This window comes from Ixodes scapularis, unplaced genomic scaffold (assembly GCF_016920785.2).
Source record: "Ixodes scapularis isolate PalLabHiFi unplaced genomic scaffold, ASM1692078v2 PGA_scaffold4__175_contigs__length_147842914, whole genome shotgun sequence".
Lineage (NCBI taxonomy): Eukaryota > Metazoa > Arthropoda > Arachnida > Ixodida > Ixodidae > Ixodes > Ixodes scapularis.
The window spans coordinates 105,974,026-105,998,973 of NW_024609879.1; the positions used below are offsets into that span (position 1 = coordinate 105,974,026).

At 47.7% G+C, this 24,948-nt stretch overlaps 1 protein-coding gene across 20 annotated transcripts in view; it reads right to left on the minus strand.

The window, feature by feature from the left end:
- Window positions 1–24,948, minus strand: part of LOC8034521 (CUGBP Elav-like family member 1-A) — a 505,021-nt gene that overhangs the window by 453,884 nt on the left and 26,189 nt on the right. For 9 of the 20 annotated variants that reach the window (XM_042293309.1, XM_042293306.1, XM_042293304.1 and 6 more), the window contains exon 1: window positions 18,806–19,114. The exons of 3 other annotated variants lie outside the window; for them this stretch is intronic. In XM_042293309.1, the coding sequence (XP_042149243.1) occupies window positions 18,806–18,861 (56 nt within the window). In that variant the 5' untranslated portion in view covers window positions 18,862–19,114. Of the gene's footprint in view, window positions 1–18,805; window positions 19,438–24,948 lie in introns of those variants that run through there. 8 more of the 20 variants (XM_042293303.1, XM_042293302.1, XM_042293307.1 and 5 more) reach the window with 7 other exon arrangements.

Consider the following 24,948-nt stretch of genomic DNA (forward strand, 5'->3'; position numbering starts at 1 on the left):
AATGAAATTGCCTGTTGTCCCGAGAAGTAGAGCTCAAGAAGCAAACAAATCGCGCCGGTTGCTCGCTCGCTACAGGCCCTTCCGCTCCGACAAACCTCCTCCGACTCACACCAGATGGCGCGAGCGACGCGACGGGCGCGCCCGTGTCCGCCTCCTCCTCCTCGCCACAAAATCGAAACTTGACTCGAGCGCCCTCTCTCGCCACGGCTGCGCAGTACCCTGCCAACCGCCCCCTTCGCTGCCCTGGTTTCCACCGAGCGCGCATCGCTGCTCGCCCAAGTCTGTCTCAATCGCGCGGATGTTTGTTTTTCAATCTATACACAAACAAATCCGTCTGCGCCCACAAAGGAGGAACTAACTTCCGGTTTGTTGAAGGGGAGGAAACTGGGCGCGATCCTCCGGGATTAAAGTTCGGAGAAGGGGTTTTCGGCGACGATATTTTCGTTTCTGCCACCGGCTGTTTCTCGGTCGGCAGCGACGAGCCGAACTGGTCGCATTGTGCGACGTATCTATTTTCCTACTTCTTTTACTTCCGTTCGGATGACGACGAAGACACTTTTCTGGGCTGCCGACAAGAGTTAATTTGAGGATTCCCCGGAAACTTCCCGTAAAAGGAAGACGAAAAAAAAAAACAAAAAACAAGCGGTGACGTTTGTTTCTTGAGACGCCCTAAAACAAAGCGGGGGGGTCTAAACGAAGACACATGTTCCTAGCGGCCTTAGACCAGATAAATACAAAGAAGAAAAACAACCTTCCCATCATGAAACGGCGACGTTCTCCTCCCTGACAATGAGAGGGAAGCCAGGGACTCTATCTCGGTGCAGTCGGAAGCTCCAGCGAGAGCTTGGGGTTTTCGATAATACATCCGCGTTTCGTGTGCCTCGAGGGTGCACACATACCCAAAGCACGGCGGAAGGCAACCTGCGCGTGCTACAGTTCGGGCATCCGAAAGAGACGCCCTGCCGTTCTCACCTAGGCAGTGAGCCTATGGTTATTCGCACCGTCAGTCTGCAAACGAAAACTCAACATAGTGTGACTTCTGGAACGAAACAACGACGAACAACAAATCCGGAAAGACAAAAACAAAAGTAAACCTCGAGATAATTTCGAAGTTAATTAAATGAATCGAGAGAGTTCTAAGAGATACGATTCGGATAAAAATCAATAGGAAACCGTATAAGGCGTCTTTGCAGCCTGGTAGTAGATAAAAAGAAAAATGCGACTTTAATTTTTTTTTTTTTTTAGTTAAGAATTAGGTGCTGTTGGTTGTCCCTATTAAGACTGTCTAGTAGAGGGCACATGGCTAAATACCCATCGATACGGAATATCTAACAAATCAAAAGAATAAACTGGTCACGTGACAGGCGAGACGAAATGTCCGATAGAAATGGAATGTCCAGTGAGTCTGCAAATTCAACGAGACGGAAGATCCGACCTGGCCTGGATGTCCAGCGTGCCTGAATATCCATCGAGACGGAAGATCCAACCAGGTCTGAATGTCCACTGATATTGGATATCCAACGTGGCAACCGTAGAGACGTAGATTATTACTATATGCTGTGCAGTGTGACAAGAACCTTCAGTAAATATGTTTCTGATGAGACTTCGCTCACTCCGAATAAACAGGCGGTGAAAGAAAGCATCACTGAATGGAGGTTAGCTTAGCTAACCTCATAATTTTGTAACAGATTTAAGTAAATGTTCCTGATGCATTGGCCTCTAGAGAAAACGGCTGGTTTCATGCACTGCTACGCCAAGAATATAGAGGGCTCCTTTAAGAACACGCAAACCTTAAAAAAGACCGCTCTACGCGATGAAATTATCTGTTTTCCTCTCCTTGTAAGCGTCCTGCGAAAGCGCGAATAATTAATTCATAGAACCCAATTAATTGCCTCAAATTTATTTGAGAACTTTCTGCTTGTCACATTAACCAGTTTTTTTTTTTTAATTGGTCTTTGAAGCCATTATTAAACGAACGGCCAAGCAAAAAACTGACGAATTCCTAAACGAAATACGAGAAGGAACCCGAATTCCTTCAGGTTGCGCGGCACAGAATCGAATCCAGGCTCTTCTGCTGGCCTCATTCGCTGTGGCAAGACCAACATCAAGATCCGTCTTGGCGAGAAACGAGTGGCTCCATGCAGGCATGAATGCGTTCGTCTATTTCACAAGTGGTCATGCTGTCATCCACCAGGACGTCGGCAATTACGTGGACAAAAATCACGAGCACTGGACTGAACGTGCAAATGTAGTTTTGGGGAGTTACAAACGGGACAAGTGGTGTACCCCTGTACACCCCCTATTTTTAAGAGTGTTGTATGTGCTTACATTTTATTCTCGATGCATAATTACTGTCCTACCCTCCCTCGTTTTTGTCGCATAATTTATTAATAAAACGATAACCTGAATAAAACGTACCTATACGATATATACTAGATTTTGGGCAGGGGAGGCTCCGCGTAGTTCTACGCCTCCTTCGTATTTATCGGCAGCTGTAGGTGTTTTGCAAAATTAGCAAAGTTTAACCAACTAGCTAGAATTCGCCTGAGCGACCAACATTCTTTTTAAAAAGTCTGAAAATCTATCAGTTCGAAATATGTGATCATTGCGAAACGCATCGCTCAAATCAGGTAGCCAGAGGGATGAGAAGGTACGCCGCTCCGCGTACAATATCCACTTGATTACGTTGGCAGGCGAGACGGTAATATCCATCGAGAAAGAATGTCCACCCGAGACGGAATGTCCAACGTGTCTGAATATCCAACGAGCCCGAATATGCACTAGTGGATCTTTCGACTCGTTGGATATTCAGGCGCTGAATCCTAGTAGCGGAAGGGGTGGGAAGTGCTGGGTCAACTTACTGGAACTTTATCTAAGGTCAACGGCATTTGAGGTTGATAGGAACGTTTTCACACAAAAACAGGGAGTTTGCATTGGGTCCTCCTTGGCACCGTTGCTCTCTGAAATTTATTTAGCTGTTTTAAACCGGGTGGTGGTTTCAAAAGTTCAGTCAGTGGTGCCGAATAGCGTAGTCATCAAGCGGTATGTCGACGATTTTATCTCCGTGTTTGAAGGACCGGATGTGTTCAGTTGGATTTCCTTTATAAAGTAACAAGCTCCGGGACTCATCTGCACCAGAGAAACTTGGACTTCTGGTTGTATCCAGTTTTTAGATTCAAAACGTTTCCGATTACAAGGACTATGCTGGGCAAAGCTGCCCCGAAACGGGTGCTGTCATTTCAAAGTTGCCACCCGAAAGCAGTGAAACGAGCAGTCGTATCGTCTCTCCTCAAAAATGCTTTGGGCGAGTCTTCTTTTCCCTATGTTCATGAGAGTGTTACTTTTCAAATGTCACGACTGGTTGCTTCAGGTTATTCGCGTCTCCAGCTCATTGCTCGCCCTCCCGCGGCGGAAACGGGAAGCTCTCTAGTGAGGGTCCCCCGATTCTCCTGCCCAGCTTCTGAAATTGTAAACCATCTCAGAGAGTGCAATAATTGCTACCCAGACTAGGCTGAAACGACTGTTGTTAGCTAAGAAAAAGATTCATTTAAGAGGGTTATTAAAGAGACAATTAGGACTACGAGCGCCGGAAATTGAATTAGTAGGCCCTCTGACTTTGGATGAGGAGACACGGACCTTCTTGTCTCTCTAGTCTATTTTCTTTGTCCAGCGGGATGATTTCTTCTCATTTTGTTCTTTATTTTTGTTTATCACGAAATTGAACCAAACCATTGCATGCGAGCTAAGGTTTGTTTTGGACGATGAGACACCGCCGTATCTGCGGGTCTAGTGCTGATGTATTCACGGGACGGTTAAGACTGCAACTGTGATCGTGTCTTTTTGTTTGAGACCTTCAAGTGTGGCGCCTCCCGATGACCAGGAGTTGTGCCCGTGATATGTGAAGAGAAGAAGGAGGACTGTGTCAAATGAAATCATTGTTGCGCTGGTTCTGAGACGGTGCTGTTCTTGTCCTTTGTGCTCCTGTCTCTGGGTTTTTCTACTATGACTCGTCAACAGCTCGCCTGCGCCTTTACTCTAGTTTCTTTATTACAACCTTGTTTGTGCGTTAAGGTTAAAAACCATATTGTGTTGTTATCGTGAAGTGTGACCTCTTGAGACAAAAGCAGAGCAGTCCAGAAGCTTTTTGCCCAATCTAAAGTTGGTTGAGCTCTGTAGGATATGTTTTGCTGATGTTGTTTCGTTTTGTGTTGTGGGCGCGGGTTCTGCGCGGTGGCCTTGGAAAGCAGGATGTTCTGCAGTTCTGCGGTGTAGTATAAGGAAGATGATTAAATAAAATCGTCAGCTGAATTAGGGACATGTCTGTCCCTGTTTCTTCTACTACCACTGTATTTTGTTTTACCTCCTTCCGCCCCAGTATTGGGTTAAAGTCACCATGATAATCTTCCATCAACTCGCCTGCACACTGACTGTATGTATTTTCGTTAGCTGTATTTTAAAGAATCCAGTAGCCTCACGACACACACACAAATGGCTCGCCCTTTCCGCAAAGCAAATGCGAACCATTCAGCGAGGGAGAGAATCTGGAACAAACGTTCGCTTATAAACAGGCGGTCGCTTATGGGAAGTCATTAAAGTACGATAATATAATACATACCGAAATGTTTCATTGTTCCTAATATACTATCAAAAAGTGCACGCGTCGCATCCGAATCCTTTCGTCCCTTTATTTCGAATCATGCAAAGTCGCCCTCTAACTCAGAAATAAGGGGCGGAGGAGGGGGGGGGGGAGGGGAATTCTCCAATTTAGTTTTAAAATCAAACAAAAATAACATATTTTTTCCGGAATAAAACAGCTTTTCTTCTTTTTTTTTTTTTTTTGTAATAGAAGTTAGAAAAAGGAAGGTGTTCGAAAATCGAAGGAATTATAATAAGCTCCAAGAGATAAGCACTCGCAAGCGCCGCAAAAAAGGAGAAAATTAAAAAAAAAAAAAAAAATCAAAACACGATTTTTTTTTTTTTTTTTTTTGGAAACGCTTTGGTAATTAGAGAACTAAATTAACGACCCGAGAAAAGCGATTCCATACTTTCGAACCCCCTGAACCACACGCTTACACACACACGCACATTAATGCACACGCGAACGCGGCAAGGTATCTAAAAAGAAACAAGCGTAAAAAACGTGCTCACGCGTACTCACAATATTTGTCGGTCCCTTCCAACCCGATAACCACGCTACAAAGGCATGTTCCCTAAAATTCCCCGATGAATAAGACGACGAAAAAAAAGATCAAGAACGGGGAAAAAGGGGAAGATAGAAAGGAAAAGGTCTTCTAAAGCGATCAAAGGAAAGCGCCTCGAGGGAAAACATCATTGCCCTAATTAAGCGCAATTTGCATAGAAAAATAGTTCCCCGTTCGCGGCAGCAGCAGCTATACGGTGTTTCCAAAGACCCAAGATTAGGGAATACGCTTGCTTTCCCATTCCCCAGTCTTCCCCTTTCACGCGAACGAGGGGAGAGCGAGGGAAACGCAGGCCCCAGAGGAAATAATGGGGAGAGGAGGATTTCCCGAACGACGGGAGCGATTATTCCTTAGGGACACGATCAAGCTACGCCAGAAGGAACAAAGGAAACAACCGACCGTAGCAAAAACCAATTGATTCCTCACTCCAGCCTTTTATTACTATTATCTTTTATCTTCGCTCCCACACCGAGTGGGGATTTCGGCTTGTAGACTTCCAATATCGAGAAAGTCACCGAAGAGACTCCTTCACAAGTCTGACGTCAATCAAATCTGCTTTTCTTATATATACACCAGCTCAACTCTGTGACGTCACGGCGCTGTGGTGGCGCGCCGGGCGCATTTCCGGTCTGGGGCTGTCGGCAGAAGTCCCCATGCCAGACGTGTATTCTCCTGCGTTGTTTTGAAAGGAACCAGAGCAAACCTGCCTTCTCTTCAAAACGCCGCGACTGGGGCCGTACCAAAAGAGTCGAGAAAGGTTTGAAGGTCAGGTTTCACGTGCTCGGTTCGTCCGAGAAATCTGGCATCTGGCCTCTGGATATCTGCCGTGAAAAGGGAAAAGCAGCCGCCGTCGGACAACGATTGCTTGGGCGCGGGAAGCACTTTGAGTTGAATTCACGGATACTTCTGGTCGTCAGATTTATTTGTTTTGTTCCAACATGAACGCCAGAAAACCGCCAAGTTGTGCGGACCACGTGCGGACTACGTTCAGTGCGTCTTCAAGTTCAAACGGCCGCCTGATCATTCGAACTGTCGTCTGCTCTTTCAAACGTTTCTACTTGTCGTCTGCTCTCTTAGACGACGCCGACCCGTAGACCAAATGTTGGCCCGGTACTTGCGATAAGAAGTGCAGGCCTCAAATACTAAAGTTCGAAAGTTGGTAAGCAGGCTCGATATAAACAGTAGATCCAAGGAGATGTTGATCATTGTTACCAGTGGCCAGCACCGACTTGTTCTGCCTGATTCACTTGCTCGGATTCTGCTTGCGATTTTCAGTATCGACGCCGATCATCTTAGCTACGGTTCACGCTTTTGCAGCCCGAGCGGCATCGCGAAGGAAAATTGCGAGCGGAGTCTCATCATGCGAATCAGGCTTTAGCGCACATTCTGCGGCGTCCACGCGGAATGAATCGCCGCATGTCACATTATCCACGCGAAGTTTTGCGGTGTAACGAGCCTCGGTAATTTCGCTGACGCCGCTCAAGTAGTCAGACATCGGCAGAAAGACGTAGAATCAACAATTCGAACACGAAAAGGGGCAGGAGGACTCACACCGGCGTTGACAACATCGCATTCCAATGGTTTGTTTATGGGCGACGGTGAGCTTCTTGCCCACACGCCCATCGCGCATGCGCAAAGCCGGTGGCGTCCGCTAGGGGCGTTCCGGTTTGTTTGTAAACATGAGTTGGTGTATATTTAGACGGCCACAGCCGTTATATTTTGCGTTATATTTTGCAGCGGGCCCACGGCTGCGCTTCTTGTAAGGTCGTCGCTGCTGAAAACAATCACCTCTAATCAGTCAATCAATGAATCTTTTTAATTTTCCAAGGCAAGAAAAGACCTCTCCTGAGCTGCAAAATGAGTTCGCTAACCTTCGAAGTGCGGCTGTGACGCCATGGTGTCGCGAGGCATCATTCCATCACGAGACACTGACGTCACGTCACACCACGACGAAACCTCGTGACGTCACGACACGTGATACCATCAAGGCACGCGATGCCATGTCGGCAGTGGCATTCTGACGTCACATAACATCATGATGACGTCATAGTGACCTCCTCTCGTGAGTTTCTCGGCGTTGCCGCTACGCGGCGTCGATTTCGCTGGATTCGTCAATAGCCTTTGTGCAGCAGTGTGCGGCGCCTCGGCTATCGCTGCTGTTAATTTACAATAAACTGAAAGGAAACCACTTTTTTTTCACTCGGCTTTTTACGAAACTTTTTTTTTTCATTTCCCTCTCCTTCCTCAAAAACACTACCGCCGTTGACGTGCATGAACGTTTACCACGCACGTTTGGGCGGAAACGAGCGCGTGTCAGCCCGAAATCGGAAACCGAGACACGCGCACTCGTTTCTTCGAGCTCAAAACCTGTTCCGCGCCACCAACACCCAAGCGGCCAACTTGTCGATACGCCCACGGCCCCCTCAACGACGCTTATCGCGCTCCCTTTTGTTTTTCCAACGTTCTATCGTTTCCGCCCTCGTCTCCCATCATCTTATCGGGGAAGACACTCGAGGCGCCTATCAGGAGCGATGTCCGCCGAGTATCGTCCCTTATCGCGCGCCGCCTCGGCAGCGTCCCTCGTATCTCGCCAACAGGTTCGAGCACCGATTTCCAAAACCGAATATCCAGGAACGTCCATTGGAAAACACTCGGACATTTGTACCCGACGAAAGTTCGTTCACTGAAACGACACGATTCCGGCGAACCGAGGAAGATAGCTCCGAGATCGTTTTCAGCCTGGAAAGTCGTTCGGCGAAGGATTCGACACCATTCTTTTACTCGAAACGTACGCATTGGAAGTCCCAAAGCTGCGGCCACGCACGTGCTAAAATAATGGGTCGTGCAAAAAGCAGTCCGCAGACACACTCTTGGTCCTGTTTCTTCCTCGTATGACACTTCGGTCTCGTTGGTCATAGAAAAACTGACTGCAGCCAAACAAAAATCTTGGGGGTGGTGAACCCACTTGCTTTCGGAGGTGATCGGACAGCGCCTTCTTATCGGCTCGTCGTAACTGTCGCCATGGCTACGCAAGCAGACTTAGCGCAGCCAAACGCAACCGTGTGAGCTGGCGCCATCTATCGGTAGCCCTGGAAGGCTTGCGACCCGCGCATATATTTTTTTCTTTTTTACGCGTTATTTTTTTTTTTTTTTTTTTAATCTTGTGCTTGAAATGCGACAGGGTCACAAGAAATCTCGGCCTGACCTAGAAGGAGGCGACAGAGCTGAATGAATTTACGTAACTTTTGGACCTAGTCCCCTTTGAGGTCCCCCCACACTTTGCCGAAACGATGCTCCAGTGCCTGGACCGATGCAATTACAGCGACGGAGCTAAACACCCGACAGCTCTCCACAACTGGAGCGCGCGCTTCGACAGATACGTCGTCCCGTGCCCCACTCCGATTGGTTCGCTGGGGTCGTGCAGTTTGCCAAGTTACACTGAAACGGGGGCCGTTAATTACGCTCTGACTCGGGCTGGCACCAGGTGTTCAGGGACTGCCCGTAACCTAATATTCTATGCTCGACTCAAGTAATGCGCCTTTCACAAACTTAGATAACGGCTACTTTCAAACCGAATTCCCTCGGGACCGCTTTAGACGGGGCAATTTCTCCCAGCAACTTGACGTCGGAACACCAGCAACCGAATTAATATATGACTTGCCATCATCATTATCATTAGATCTTATTTTTCTCGCACTATTTAGACGCACTTAAGTATACGGACTCATCTTTCTGAAACGGTCTATTCCTAAAAACGATCCATTTCAAACCATGACCAAGTCTTCAATTGTCATCATCACTGCCACACGGGGTGTCACGTGAAAATATCGCGTCCCCGATTGGCTGCTGCCGCCTTAAACGTCTCCGAGTCATTCCGAGTTGCTCGTCCGTTTCGAGCCGGACGCGATCCGATGATGATGACGATGATTAGGGTTTTATGGTGCAAGAGCATCTAAGGCCATATTGCGCCAAACAAAGGTTTTTTTCAAGGGGCTTAGAGGTGCAATCTAAAAGAACGGCAAGCTACAGCTGGTGTAAAAGGCCAGTGTTATGAAGGAACTTTAAAACTCGATCGGATGGTATTAATGATTGATCGCCAAGCAGAAAATATGGGTGAAAGGGAAGGTGATCTCGAAAGAGTTCTGGAAAACATGATCGGCGCTCCTGGTTTAAAGCTTTGCAATGCCACAGGACGTGCAAAACAGTCATAGCTTTCCCACAGTTGTCGCAAAGTTTAACATCCACACCACAGAGCAGGTGCAAATGAGTCAAACGGGTATGAAAATTCTTAAGCGACAAAGGAGAACCTCAACCCGACGGACTTTATGGAACGAACTATTTCATACTCCCAGTTGGGGCTTGATATTGTGAAGCTTGTTCTCTTTTTCCAAATCCCAATCCAACTGCCATGAGTTGATAACCGATATCTGTATGATCGGTTTCAGGTCTTGGTGTGGCAGGCCAAGAGGCAGTTTGGGGCATTCCTTTGCAGAGGCAGCAAGCAAGTCTGCCTTTTCATTGCCAGAAATGCCCACGTGGCTCGGGACCCAGCAGAACGGACGCGATCCGAGCAATTCGCGTCGCGCTAAATGGAAAGCTAGGGAACAAACTCGTCAGCAGCACCGAAATTGCTGGGAAAGTTGGCCCGTCTGAAGCGGGCCTCACAGCTTTGACCTGTCCAGGCTCAAAAGAAAACTGCTTCCAAGTACCAGCTTTCTTTTTCCTCTAACGTGCAGCTGCAAAAAGAAAACAAAACGCTACTTGGATGGAGACTTCGGTTCTCGGGAACGCAGAAGGCCCGTCCCCACACAAAAATGCATCAGACTTGCAAGAAAAACCTTTATTATCGGCCGCTTCAACGAACGATGAAAGACGCCCCCCCCCCCCCCCCCCCCCCCACACACACACACACAAAAGCACCTACGGCGACGATGACACGCAAAACCACCGTCAGGCTTAGGTGGGTTATAGACCTATTGGCGGCGATATGTTTGGGTGACGCCCTCCAACAGTTCCCTCTCGTAAAGTCGTACCTTGCGAACAAGTTCGACGGTGTCAGTGATGAGCATGGTGGAAGCTTAAGATCACTGCGCTCTGAAGCCAACACAGCCAAACGCGTCAAAATTTAGGTTCTTACATTACTCTTACTTCCGTCCACGAGAAATCCTTCGCTGGCGTCATAGTCAGCCTTCGGCCAATCGTGGCAGGCTGCGACGCTTGCGATCGCTCACGACACCAATAGTCGGTGACGGGTAGCTGACGCTCCGCCTCCAGAGCGCGCTCCATGCCTACTTCTGGACTCTGGCCGAGCGCGTAACGAACTGTTATCAAGGCCAGAAGGCCGAGCATCCATTGGGTTCTTATCCTTTCACACGTTGCCCTTCGGGTGTACTTTTCACAGCCCCCCCCCCCCCCCCCCCTTACTTCCTCCAGTCCGCCTCACGTCGTTTGAAGCACCATCGAGATTTTCGCTCCAAAACTGTATGTTCCACAGAGTACGGTGAAACGCCACCTAGACGCCTGCGTATGTATATATATATATACCGCAGTTACCATAGCGGCCGTCCCCAAAACGGTGGTGGCGGGCCGTGAGGAAAGAAGGGGTGTACTGCTCATGGAAGCAGCTTCACAACTGAGCTAGTCTAGTAGTGACGTTGGGGCGGACGGCACGCTTCTTAAGGCACGTGAGTTGCCCTCCCTCCCTATCGCCCAATGTGCACTCGCGCCAAGCGTCGCCCCCTCCAGAGATACTCCCGAGGACATGTTCACTGCGCACATACAAGCACGAGACCAAAACGAAGGCGCGAGTCTAAACGTCCAAGCTACAAAGTCCGGAAAAAAATAAAAATAAAAGAACGTTCTATCAGAAAACACGGCGCATCCACCTCAGCTATACTCAATGTCACATCGCGTAAAGAAAAAAAAAAAAAGTTCCCTCAGATTATACATGCGCTGCGCGTGGAAACTATGCATTTGGCCTTTGAAGCGTGTACGTCTCGATAAAGTACACATAAAGCTGTCTAAGATGCTTCTATAGGAGCATCTTAGAAGTTACTAACTTCCCCTGATCTAGCGAATTAAGGTATACATAATATGTATACCTTAATTCACTATATCAAGGGAAGTTGGTAATGTTCAGTGCAGGGGAAGGACTTTTATTTACTACGTTTAATGAGGTCAATACGAATGAAGCTGCCCAGTTTCAATCATCATTCTTTCAAATTGTGACAACAGCGTACACAAAAGACAGCCACGAAAGCACAGAACATACACACACCGCGAATACAGCGTTGTCTGTGTGCGGCTTCATTTTGCGATCGCCTTTTGTATGTGCTATTCTCGCAGTTTGATAGCATGTTTCACCAACTAAACCAAAGCTTCAGTCTTAACAAGGTATAATTATCTAATTTCTACAACGAAAAAAAAAATCGATCGAAACGCGCCACGGGGTCAACAAAAAACGAAGTCGGTGTTTCCGTTTTTCTATTATTTCTGTCTCGTCTTTGCATTTCTAGTTTCTAGGATCACCCAGCTGAGCGGGTTTAATTCTGGCACAAACTATTCCCACTTCGTGAGGCACATTTTAGATCCCAGATCAGCAGTGGTGTGTTGCACTGGTCAAATCGCCCAAGAAACCAGACCGCTGTCGATACTTCCCTACAACAAATTTGACTTCCCATCACTGTGTCGATCCTTCCACGTTCTCTTTGGCCCGTTTCTCTCGGCAAACGGGCCACATTGGCTATGGGCCCAGATGGATTCTCAGTGACCTGTATTATGGGCTGACTCTAATAAAAAACCATTACCTGAATGACTAAGACGCGACCATGCAATGCTTGCATCGAGCACAAAGCGGTACTGCGGCGTTCGATCACGCAGAAGTCACGGTCGTTAACGAGCGTGTGTCCATTTTTATACGCGCGCTAACAAAGCGCCTAAAAAAAACAAAGTAAAAAAAAAAAAAACACGCAGTCTCCGGTTTTGGTTTCCTACCACAACTATAAGAATGCTTTTCTTAATAAAGCCCCCCCCCCCCCCCCCCCCCTAAAAAGAAAACACGTAAGACGCATAGTTGAAACGTGACCGAAGAATAATCGATTTCGCTAGCCATAGGCGCTGCCCAACCTTGAGAGCCACAGACCTAAAAGACTTGCACGCCTTTTTTTTTTTTTTTTTTTTTTTTATGCGTTGTTTTGCGTAGTGACTCTCGCTAACACAACTTCCGGTCACGTGTTTGACAAGAAAGCTCCTGTGAGCCCACGTTCAGCTACCTGGCTCCTCCACGCATCCAAGTCTCTTCCGAAACGTCGGCTGTCACTTCTAGGGTCACGGGTTCCCTTGTGCTTTGTTTTAGGGGGATTCACCCGCTCGTCGCTCAATGGACGAATTTCGGGGTCCATATCACATGAGCGAATGACGTTTTAGCGAACTGCGCCATTTGAGCGAATTGACGTTTTAGCGAACAGCGCCATTCGAGCGAATCGACGTTTGAGCGAATAAGGGGGGCGCGCGGCGCGCTGCGTTACCGTACAAAAACGTTAACCCCCTAAAGTGTTTTTCGATGAAAAGCCGGCGTTCGCTAAAACGTCGTTCGACCAACTGAGTGACACCCCAAATTTCCTTACACAAACGTGCGCTTTAGAAATGCACTAGAGTATAGATTTTTTTTCTAGGCTCATTATGAAGATGTAATGAAGGTCGTACGGCCCTTAGATTTTCACCGGAGAGCACTGGACATTTTTAATAAAATTTAAAAATATGACCATTTTTTTACTGTTTTGAGCGCATTTTGAGGCAAGTTTCAAATTGAAATTACTTCAATGACAACAGTGACAACACGAGTGGTAGTACGTATACTAGAGGTGTCTCCTATCTTAATTCAAAGAACCTTACGGAAAGTCTAGAGGTCTTGGTATTTGTGTAAGGAAATTCGACAGGGCCATTTACGCTCGATTTATTTTCAATAGGTCCAACGAGATGGCGACACCAGTACCTAATGCCCCAAGACAAAGCACTCGTTGTTTTCCCGAGCTCGCACGTGCTGCGACTCGCGGCACGAATCCCTCGTTTGACACCGCCGAGATCAATTTTCCCGGGGAATGGTCTCTGCAAAATGTCTCTCTGCTGCACCACTCAAAAAATAGGACCAACGTGAGACGACGCATGTATGGCGTAGTGATTCCATGGCAACGTCATCTGTCTCGCTGCAGCGCGACGAGCTCTCACTTTCAATTGCAGAGTGACCGCGGCCGATGCACGACTATATGTAGCCAATCCGTGAATGTGGTCATACAACTCAGCTTTTTGATTCTACGGCGTCGAGTAGCTCAAAGGGCAAGAAGACACAAGCTCGGCAGAGTTATCTTTTCACATGGCTTGCACGTGACGTCCATGCACCATGCCAATGTGCATTCTACTTGCACTTGCCAAAAAAAAAGATACCATGGCCACCACACTGGCAGCTGGTGTAACGCCAGTGCAGGTCACAGAACCATTGCGCGCGTGCCTTCGGCTTCGCTTGCACTTCTGGTGAAATAAAGCCTCGAGTAGATTGATGCTTGAGACAAGCGCCAGATTACAGCCGCCATTGCTGAGTTTCCATTGTCTTACCGAGATACCAAGTCACTGAAACGTGCGTTGACGAGCCACTTCACAGTGGCCAATGCTGGGAAGAAGGACTCGGTAGAATATGAAATGCCGATAACCTGCTCTGCTATGCTGATGATGAAGATCGCAAGGTATATGTTATGGCGGCTGCCACGCAAAGTTGCTGAGAGATGCAAATGTCCGTGTAATCGGCAAACACATAAAATGAGGGTCCACCGAATAGCCGAGATTTATCATGCGGACGCTACCAACCATAATAATCAATCCAGCACTGAGGGAATGTGACTGTCCGGGTTTGCCTTGCGATTCTGGGAGCTGCTCTAGGTCTCGTGGTGCTCAATTGGCTCTTCTAGTTACTCTGAAATATATCTCGCAACATTGGCCGCGGTCATATACTCTTGAAAGGGAATGGCAGGCGCGAGGCAGCACCAACAAGGCGTAGCGCGTTGTCACGGCGTCCTTATGTCCTGCATGGATCGTTTCAAAACCATTCACTAAAGCCTAGATGGCAATAAAATCTCGCACATCTCCAGCAAGTCCGTTGGGCGAAGCCAATTTCGGCCGCATCCGATGCCAAGCACACGGCACGTAGTTTGCTCGACACCAGTGACATTATTCCTTTCTACTCCTCGGAATGGAGACGCTGGGCCCATTCGCGCTCTTGGAATGGCTGAACTCCACCATTCCACTCCTCTAATTCCTGAACGTGAAACAATGTCCACTGGCAGCCATATTTACGTGATAAGTATGTAAGTTATGTAAGAAGTATGGCCACCTCTTGTATGCAAGGAGAGGACCAGGCGCGTGTCCAGGAAAAAGAGGGGGGGGGGGGGGGGGCATTTTGCATAGCCTGGCACACTGCCAAGAGGACACTAAAATGTGCAAATAAGATTTATTATTACTATCACAATTATTATTGTGTTACTGAAGAAGGCGGCATAAAGCTGCTAACGTTATCAAACGCAGACACGACTGCAAAAGTATGCAAAGGCATCCTCAAAGCACTCATTCTGCTAAGCCCAAGGGTGGTCGCACGAAGCGCTTCGTGGCTACCTCTTGTCACTACAGACATCGATCGCGCGATCAAGCGCGATCCCAACAGACACCAAATAATAAAACCACCCATTTTCTTCGCAAACGGACCGTGTATATACCTACACAGATACATGGTTAGTGTGTTGTTTGTTCGATAATGCCTTAAAATATATTTAGTTCGTGCGTGGCAAAAGAAGCTACCTTGCTCTCTGCTTCGAATACTTGCACAACAGCACCGCTAGTGCGCTTTCAGAAGTGACGCCGCATATATCTGCCCCAAATACCCATGCACTGCACAAAAAAAAAACAAAAAAAAAACGATAAGTGCAATCTGTATTAAGGCGCCCGCACAAGGGACTGTGCCACCATCTTGTGGAACCTGCCATAAAACGTTAACTTTTACGTTTGCTGAACATTCAATCCAATTTTTACAGCGGAGCTGTTAAGGGCTAGTTTCCCCACGATCGCGTCCCCGTAAGAAATGAAGGCACCAAACTCCGAACACCTACCGCCATCTATGAGCGACGGCGGCAAGTCACGTATCTGGTTGCCGCCGTCGCTTATTGATGGCGGCAGCCATTCCACTCTGGCTTGCCGACTTGCGGCCGGCCATTACTTTCCATTGTATAGCTCCGCTGGTCTTCCTTCTTCACCAGAGTGGAAAGGCTGAAAGTTTTTTTATTTGTGTTCCAGGCAGACACTAGAAGATCGGCTGGCTTAAAGACCGACGACCAGTTCGCGCTCTCCACTTTTTCACCGCTTCCTCCTCTCCCCCCTTCTTTCGTGTCCACCATTGCCTGTTTTCTCCTCCCACAGGGTAAGGAAAATCTTCTGCCTTGGAGAATCTCGCGTCTGCTTGCCGGCCTTTAAAAGCAGGGAGTCGAATCGGCAATTATTCCGGTTCGGCTGTTCGTGACGCTTTTGAAATAATGATTCGGTTACCGCGCGATACCACCAAGCGCGATCCAGTGCAAAGCGGTTCTTGAAAGAAAAGTCCACAGCTTCAAGGCGTCAGATGCGTGAGCGACTTCATCTGTGCACAAGTGAAGCACTTGAAAAAGCCGAAAACTAAAGTGCAAACCAACACACAGCGACATCAGCCGGGCGAACAAAATCTAGCTCGCCTGGATCGGCGGCGTACAGCCCGTGGCCCCGAGCTCCCGACCTGCATGCGGAACTGAGAGCGTGCAATTCGTTTCTTCTTGAAAAAATTCTGCGCCATCTATGAAGAAAAGGCTACAAATAAATCGCGGGTGAACCCCGCGATTTCTGTGTGAATGTAGTAATTAAATTGAATTTGAATGCGCTAATGAAGAGAAACACGTATACAAGGAACCAGAGGAGTCCTCCGTCAGTTCAATAAAAAGATAAGAACGCGTTTTCGGTGCATTACAAGCCTAGAAACTTGGAATGTATGCCTTTGATAATATCAAAACTTTCACTTTTCGTTTTCTTATTGTGCGTTAACTTTTGAAAAATGCATATCCCATTCTGCACTAAGAGTGATGATGAACTGGCAATTTATTTACAAAAAGGACGAAATACTTGGCAAGCACACAGACGCGACATTTGTACCGGAAACAAGAGCGTCAGCACAGCTGGGACCGTGGGACCGCCGCCTGAATACATGATTGCAAGCAAAGCGTCCCGGCTGGTGCCCCAGCGGGTCAGCACGTGCAGCTGGTGCGTGAAGCTACCTTTGGCAGGCTTGACATTGCACGTGCTTACCCACACTGGGACAGTAACGGCGGGCGACCTTGCTCGCCAATGAGCTTTCTGGAACGTAGCTAGCACCCTCAAGCGGTGGGTGTGAGGCATTATGGGAACAATGAGGGTCGCTGCTACCGCCGTACCGCCTGCGAGAACCACGTAGCCAACGCTCGCGTTCGGTCCCTCTGCACGGCAGACGGCAATCTTTGCAGCGCCCTGCGCTGCGCTGCCCATATGAGGAACCTTCAGTCGCGGCACGTCCGTCCACTGCCCTTTTTTAAACGGGCCATCCTTCTGGATGGGACACTGTTCTTTTACGAATAGGCCACCACGCGAGGGCAGGCTCCAAAAGTGCGACGTGCGCATCCAACGTGTTTTTGTCTTGCTACGGGAATTAGTTTAGAGTGTTCGTACACATTACATTCTTTTTCCAATAATAACTGAAAAAAAAAAAAAAACTCAGCTCGCTATAACTACGTTTGGAAACCGTTAGCTCGCCTGGACGCATTAACGGATTAGGAAGGGTGCTGCAGTCCGGATGGCATCGTGCATGCACCGCGTAGCATGCAAAGGCTCGATTAGGCTAGACTCTGTTTGGCTAAAGGGCGCGACACCCTCACAGTCACCGTAATGCCCCGGAAAGCTCCAGGAAGGTCCATTGTGTATACGAGATGTGACAAAACTTGCGAAATTACCAATAGCGCGCAACTCGTAGGGATTCGATGGGACGAATGCGTCCAGTTTTAACGCATTCGCGTCCTTTCATCCGCTAGACCATATCAGGCGCAGTTATGCCCCGTGACTCGCGCTTTTAGTACGCGTTCGCGAGCCAACGACTGCGCTCTGACATAAGGTAAGCGAAGTACACGGGGAGCATAAAAAATACGCAAAAAAATATCCGTGCCATTTTCTTACTTATGTTATCGTCTCTAAATATTCGGGTCAACCAGCATTTATATATATATATATAGTAAGTCCACCTCGGCACAAGGCGTAGCAGACTTTTGTTCGTGACGGAATATTGCGGCGCTCAGTGAGCGGCACTTTCCGTAGCTGCAATCGAGCAGCGCCAAAAGTATATATCGTCACGGCGATTGTCATCCTTGTGCTTTTGCCGTCCCCGGGTTAAACCAATCATTTGTGTCTATAATTTTTTTCTTAGACGCTCCTATTAGGTGCATAGAGGTGATGAGCGTCTAGACGATATCCTTTCGGCTCCGATCGACCGGCCCCCATCGAATCGTTGAGTCGGCTGCGGTACGACTCGATCTCAAACGCAAAACATATGCGCCTGAAGTAAGTGAGGGAGGTGTCCGCGAAAGAAGACACGACACATGCCCGCCGAGCTCCGAAGCGCAACGGCACTGCCCCATAAAGATATCGATGCAGCGATAACCATCTAGCAGAGTCCGCGTTGTGGTTTCTTTTATTTTCTTCTTTCCGCGTATGAAACACGTTGACGAAAAAGAATTGAAAAAGAAACTGTCGAATGCAAGACAGTTTTGGCAGAGAATCTCAAAAACAACGACGAAACCCGAACCACGGCAAAAATAATAATTAAAAAATAAATAAAAGCCGGCACGATTATAGGCCACTTTCACGAAGACGCACAACGCAGACAAAAAAACGTTTTTTTTTTTTTTCCTGCATGAGATAACACAAAGACGAGCTCGATTAAGGAAAAAAAAAAAAGATAATACCAGACTTGGCGTGAATATACATACTAATCGCGTCTGAATCACCAAATCGTTTCCACTCAAAAAAAAAAAAAAATGAAGCGAGGCCACAAATTATTTCACAGTCACCTCGATGCAGACGATCACACTGAATGAAGCGGAGTTGCTCTCAAACATCCACCCGAACGCGGAACATAAACGAGGGTCATTCGAGCAGTACACAACACGAACCGAACATCGAAAGCAGCGACAGCAACACGTTCCCAACTCATTCGAAAAGGTCGTAATAACAACAAAAAATACGCAACATTTCCAAAGTCGCGTTCGCGTTAATAGTGCCGCAGACTCCACAGCAAACACGTGACGAGCAGTCTTATTTACGCCACCGACAGCGCTACTTCGAGCACGATTCAAAATCCCAACGGCGTCCCAATCACGTGCGAATGGAGAACGATCTCGTCACGGCGGCCACTCACACACCGTCACCGCATCAAAAGCACGTAATCCCACACCGCCTCGACGGTTTCTCGAGGCGCCTCGAGGATCACGTGGCGGAAGAAATCGTCGAAAACTCACCTCGGCAAAATACGCTCGACGATCGCTTCAATTTTGGCAATCTCCTTATCAGTCATACCTCCACCTCAGAGACACGCTCTACGGGGGGGCTTTTGCTGTCGCATTCGACACCCCGGCCAGCAGAAACGGACCGACGACGACCAAGACGACCACGGGAGGGGGGGAGTTATGACACACCGACAAGTCAACACACGTCCACGAAAACACACAACACACAGATACAGAGAGACACCACCACCGCCGCCGCCGACACCACTTCGAGCAGAGAAGACGACACTGCGTCGCACGCAGTCGCGAACAGCGAATCAATCTGCGAACACACGAACACGCGTATTTTTGGGGGGGGCTACTCGGTCCTCGCCCGTTAGGCCTAGCACTCTTTTTTTTTTTATCCGACAGAGACAAGGCGAAATCAGCCCAACCAACCAGCTTCATCCGCGAGCCATTCTGCGTTGATAAGGCGGCCACGAAGGACGGCGAGAGTAAAGCGTTCCTTATCGGAGGAGAGGGAAAGAGGGGAGGGGGGCACTTGTTGCCAGACGAGGTCCAAAAGGGCAGCAGCCAACGCGGTTCGGACCAGATAGCGAACACGCGCAAACTCCGGCTTTCCAACGTCGCGGGCAGAAGAGGACAGGCATGCGTTTTCCGTCAGCCGATAAGCTCGAGCTTCCAATCAGTTTTTACCCCCCCCCCCCCCCTCCCTTTCCAAACGCAACCCCCTCCCCTCAACAAAAACAAAGAAGAAGAGAAAAAATAAAAGAAAAGAAAAGGCTCATCCAAATTTAAGCTAGCACCGAACCAGCACACTTGAGAAAAGGGTATTTCGGGAAGTCATTTAGTCCGCCGCTACAAAGCGAGAACCGTGCTGGACCAATACAAGAGAAGGCCTGCACCTCACCGCCGCCGCCCCCCAGCAGACGTCATCATTAATGGATCCGCGCGGCGCCCACCAGATCGCGTCAGCATCGCCGCCAGCGCGTCGCGCAGCGTCAGTGAGCCACAAACGATGACGTCATTCGCAGGCCTTGTATTCTAGGTGATATCGGCTGAAGCGCGTGTGCCGCGGACCGACCGACCGCTTCGAATGCTGCGAGAGAAATCCCTGCGTTGTTTCCGCTCGGTTCGAAGAAGAGGTGACTCGGGCAAAAAGCGCGAGGTCTCCCATCTGCGCGTGTTCACAAAGCGCCAACACGGTACACACACACACACAAAAAAAAAAAAAAAAAATATATATATATATATATGATCACTTGGTTAAAATATTTAATTAGATTACTTGAAATGAAAAGTAATGGGCCGTTACTTGAAAAAGTAACCCTCGTGATTACTTCAAAATAAATGTATTTTATAGAATACAAAATTACTCTAAAAAGTAATATATTAGGAGTAATTTGATTATTTGTAATGTGTGCCGTACAAGTCCGAATCAAAGCCGGCGAACATTCTACCTCTCCGTGAAATGTCATCGCAGTAGGATGACGGCAACTCGGCGTGCCGGACGCCGAGCCGAACGCTGACGGAACACTCGAATCCAGTAATGTGTCTGCGCTCGATCTCACTGAACGACGACGTCAGAATGCTGGTGCTCGGACTCCGGCGAAATCGAAAGCACCTAGCGACTGGGCGGCAGAATATTCGCTCTCCAGCCTTCTCGAGCGAATCACATGTGCACAGCGCCAGGTGGTCGAAAGAAGAGGCCCAGAAGAGTGGATGAAGAACAAGAGATGAAAACCGCCAATGGTGGTGTTGGGCAAGTCCATTCTCACTGGGCATTGGATTTTATATTCCAGGATAGCGTCTATGGAGGACACTGGCCCCCTTTTTTTCTTTTTTTGTCCTCTTTTGGTAAAAAGACTGCTGGTTGATTTTCCATAGTTTATGAACGTTTCAGAGACAAGAAGAAAAAAATTCACAAGATATTGAGTGTTGGCGAGGTACCTCAAAAGGCACTGTCGAGTACAAGTTCCAGCTCACCCCTGCCCACTCCAATATGTAGAGCAACGATAATGAAGTTTCTGTTTTCTTGGTAACTCGAAAGTTACGGCTCGTTTGTGTTTCTCCACTTCACAATAAAAAAAATGTCACGAAAAAAAAAAATCGTATTGCGAAAATAATTACGCATTGCTGAACGCTCATAGCCCAAAAGTAGCACTATAGCTACGGTGCCTGGAACGCGTTTCCGACTGGTGTGTTTACCGGGTCCAAAGAAAGTGGTCCCTCAAGTTCCGCCTGATGACGTCATAGAAGGGTCATGCTGTCGCCGGTCGCGATCCTGGCGCCGTTTCAACAGTTGTGGTGTATGTGGCAGTCGCCTGTTCTGCTGCAGGTCGCTCTCCTATGCGGCAGTCCACGGAAGGTACAGCAGCCGGAAGTTGGGACGCCTGGAAGGCCGTGACGACAGCGACACTCACGTTCGCCTGCGGGGTTTCGCCAGCATTTCTACGACCAACCGCCAGGATCGCGACAGGCAACAGCATGACACTCCGGCTTCTGTGATGTCATTTGTTGCCACTTGGGGACCACTTTTGATGTATGGGCGGGATAGGACGCTAAACACATCAGTCGAAGACGCGCTCCAGGCACCATACTATAGCGGTTCAAACAAGATGCTAACGTTTCAGATCTAACCCTTATACCATTCGAAAGTTCTAAGAGATATAACTTTTGAATGGGATAGCGATTAGTTCTCAAACACTGGCATCTGGTTCCGACTGCTAGCGCTACAGTTAAGCAGAGAATGAGCGTTCAGCGATGCTTAGTCTACTTCTGCAATAAAAATAACGCCAAAACTTTTTTTTTTTTTTTTTACACATTGTATTTAGTTAGAACGGACGCTTTGGAGCGGCTTAGCAACTGTAAAATAGCGTGGTGGTAGTCAGAGCGCTGAAACAGCTCGAATGACGTCAGTCGCAAGCTAAATCACACAGACAGATTGATAACCCCATCCAAGGGCACGGCATGATATATGGGCCAGCTTTAGCTGATCCCTATCAGCGTCTTATCGAGTTACTAAATGATCCACTTATTCGGTAGATTAGTTAGCTTATCGGTGTCTCGTCTGACTCAAACCGCGCGTAGTTCTTCGCGAAAAGAGGGACTGCTGTATCACCAGAAAATACTCGGTGGTATGAATCATTTAGGGAGAAGAAACTAATTCGTTTCCAACCGATCGGCTGCAGATGTGCACATTATACTAGCTAGAAGTAATAAAATTACTCATCAATTCCCCTTCTTAGTAATTTCGTAATCATTTTAGCACATTTATTCGGAAGTAATCGCGAGAGCAATTTCCCTTTTTAGTAATTTCGTAATCATTTTAGCAGATTTATTCGGAAGTAATTGCGAGAGCAATTTGATTACGTTTGGAAGTACGAGAAGTACGTGTAACCGTTACACATCTTACTCCTTTGCAGCTAGAAGTTGCTAAGAAATAAGTCATCGAACCAAGTCTCCCCGACAAGGATGGCTTACCAAAATTGGTGAATCAATAATGTAAGTATCTAATAATTTGGTGACTTTAATCCAATGCGCCGAGAGGCTGAGGGAGAAAAGGAGACGAGCGTGCACAGAAACCTCAGAACGCTGAGCTTTGGTTCGAATGCTTAGATGGGTAGAAGTCAGCTGCCTTTGTCTCCATTGCACTTGTCCAACACATTGGAATGTCAGAGCCAAACACTGATTTCTATCGTAGCAGGCCGTATCGCGAATAGAGACTTGTCTCGCTGGGGTCGAGCGGCACCACCACCAGCAAACACCACTCGACACCAACTAACTACCAACCAACCACCAACCTTCTGCGGAAGAAACGGCGAAAAATGTGATTTCTTAGCTCAGTAGGTTGTGCTTGACGGTGAAACTTTCATCGTGTTTTCCGGGAATGATAGTTGCACAAATGGCAAAAGCGTTATAATACCTTTTTTTTTTTTAATAAATGCTTTGTGATTGAGGGCCGAGGGTAGCGACTTTGTTGAGCGTAAACTGTAATCCCGCTCAATGAGACAAAGGCTGCCGAGAGTCAATGTGGAGCCGTTCGCGATCTTGTTCGTGATCTCGAAGTCCACAGAGCTTAGCAGACAACAAGTCAGAAGGCATTTACAGGGGGCATTCGCGTCTTTTCAAGTGCTTGTACGGAGTACAAGCACTTGCGACTTCCGCAAGCGCTTCCGACTTCCGGTGCAAGCCTTTGCTTCGAGCTGCAACGAGGGGTTCTGCGACGAACTAAAACCCGAAATGTGTCGCTCATTTGTCGAACACGTCACTTATTTAGCCACAGAAGCGAGCGACGCCGGCACAGTCGGTTGTACTCCGGTACACTTTTTTTTGGAATCGGCCTCATGAACGTTTGACAAATATCGATTCAATCTCCAAACACCCGATAAAATGATTACGCGGCACATCATTAAATACTCGCCTTCGAGCACCGCGTACAAACTTCAAAATTCCTTCTCTCGAGTTTCTCCCATAGACTTGCACGTATACTGCCTGGTGTCAAACAATGGTCGCCGGTGCTGCCACCGACGGGCTCCCGATCCCTGATCCAGCCCCACTACAATAGGGATCAGTGGAGCCAACAGGGGACGCCGGCGTTCCGCACTCTGACGTGTTCGACGAGTCCGGTGGAGACCAAGGCTTGCTATAACTTTATGTCTACCCACCAATCCCTCTAACCAGAGCTCGGCGTTCGTTCCCTGCTCTCCCTCAGTTTCTCGGCGCTTAATGGACAGTGCGAAAGACCATGGTTTTCAAACCGGCAGATATATCTTGTTCTGAAAATCTGAAGTATTCGGAAAAGCAGCGGTTACTTTTTCAAAGAAAAGGCCAATAACGTTTCTCCTTAAGTAATCAAGTAATCTAATTGAATACTTTTCGACAAAGAGTAATTGTAATTGTAATCGATTACTTTTTCGAGTAACGTGAAGAACTAATCAGCTGCTACTGTTTTTTTTCCCCCTTTTTAAAGCGGTTCTACTTATAAATATAAATTTCAGTTCCACCAACGTAGACCATCAAGTGACACACTCCGCTCAATCAGTGTTTCCCAAACTGTGGGTAGCGAGCCCAACGGGAGAGTCGAGGCAAATTTAACAAAAACTCGGAAACATAAAAAAAAAAAAAAAAAAAAAATGCAATTTGGATTTTTTTTTTTTTTTATTTTATTTTGCGGCGCTAATAAAACAAAGTACGGGTTGTGGTGCAACATATCGAGTCGGAACGGTGAGTTGCGCATCCCAATTCCGCCCTCGTTTCGAGAAACTGAATAACAGCTTACTTTAGCCATTAGAAACAATCATTTTCGCTGACATGGGTTCTTTTTTTTGCGATGGTTTTTAATTGAATTGAATTACCCTCCGATTATACCAAGTGTGAAATACATTTTTAGCGTCGATATTGCGGATTACTCTTCACGCTCTGAAATTGAAAAGCTTGTGGCATTGCAAAAATCCGCGTGGTCGCGACGCTGTACTTCCTTTTTGTCATACGAATCGTAGGGTAGCAGTGTTTGGGAAGTGACTTCCCGAACTCACAAAAATAAAATACAGCGTCGCGACCCCCCCCCCCCCCCCCCCCTTTTTTTCGCGATGCCAAATAATTATAGCATATTCTGTTAAGCTTTCTTTCTCTTTTTTGTGTGTGTAAGGAACGCTTTATTGGCCGATTGAAAGGTGTAACGAAACCAATATTTTTTTTTAATACAAAATTGGGAGATTTCATAGGCTTAGCTTGTTTTTCCTTTTCAAAGTACCGTTCTTCACATTCAATATAGTCTGGCGGTTCAACTGCACGCGCAGACATGCAGACGTACTACCTCCACAAACGGTATCGCAACACTGCCCGTCTACCTGCTTACGAAGAAATACAGGAGCAGTCACATCGGTCCTCAGCCTGCCATCGCATTTCATCTCAGCCCCTCGAGCCCTGTTTAATCGGGCGGAAATGATTGGCAGCATACCTGCTGCCAATCATTTCCCGCCCGATTATATCGTACGACAAGCTACCTAAGGTATGACTCGTTAGTACCGCGTCATTCTGCCCCCAGTATACAAGAAAGTCACGCACAACGCCCGAAAAAAGTTTGATGCTCCAGAAGTCTTAAGAACGGAGCCCGGAACGCGTCTCTGATTGGTGTGTTTAGCGTCCTACTC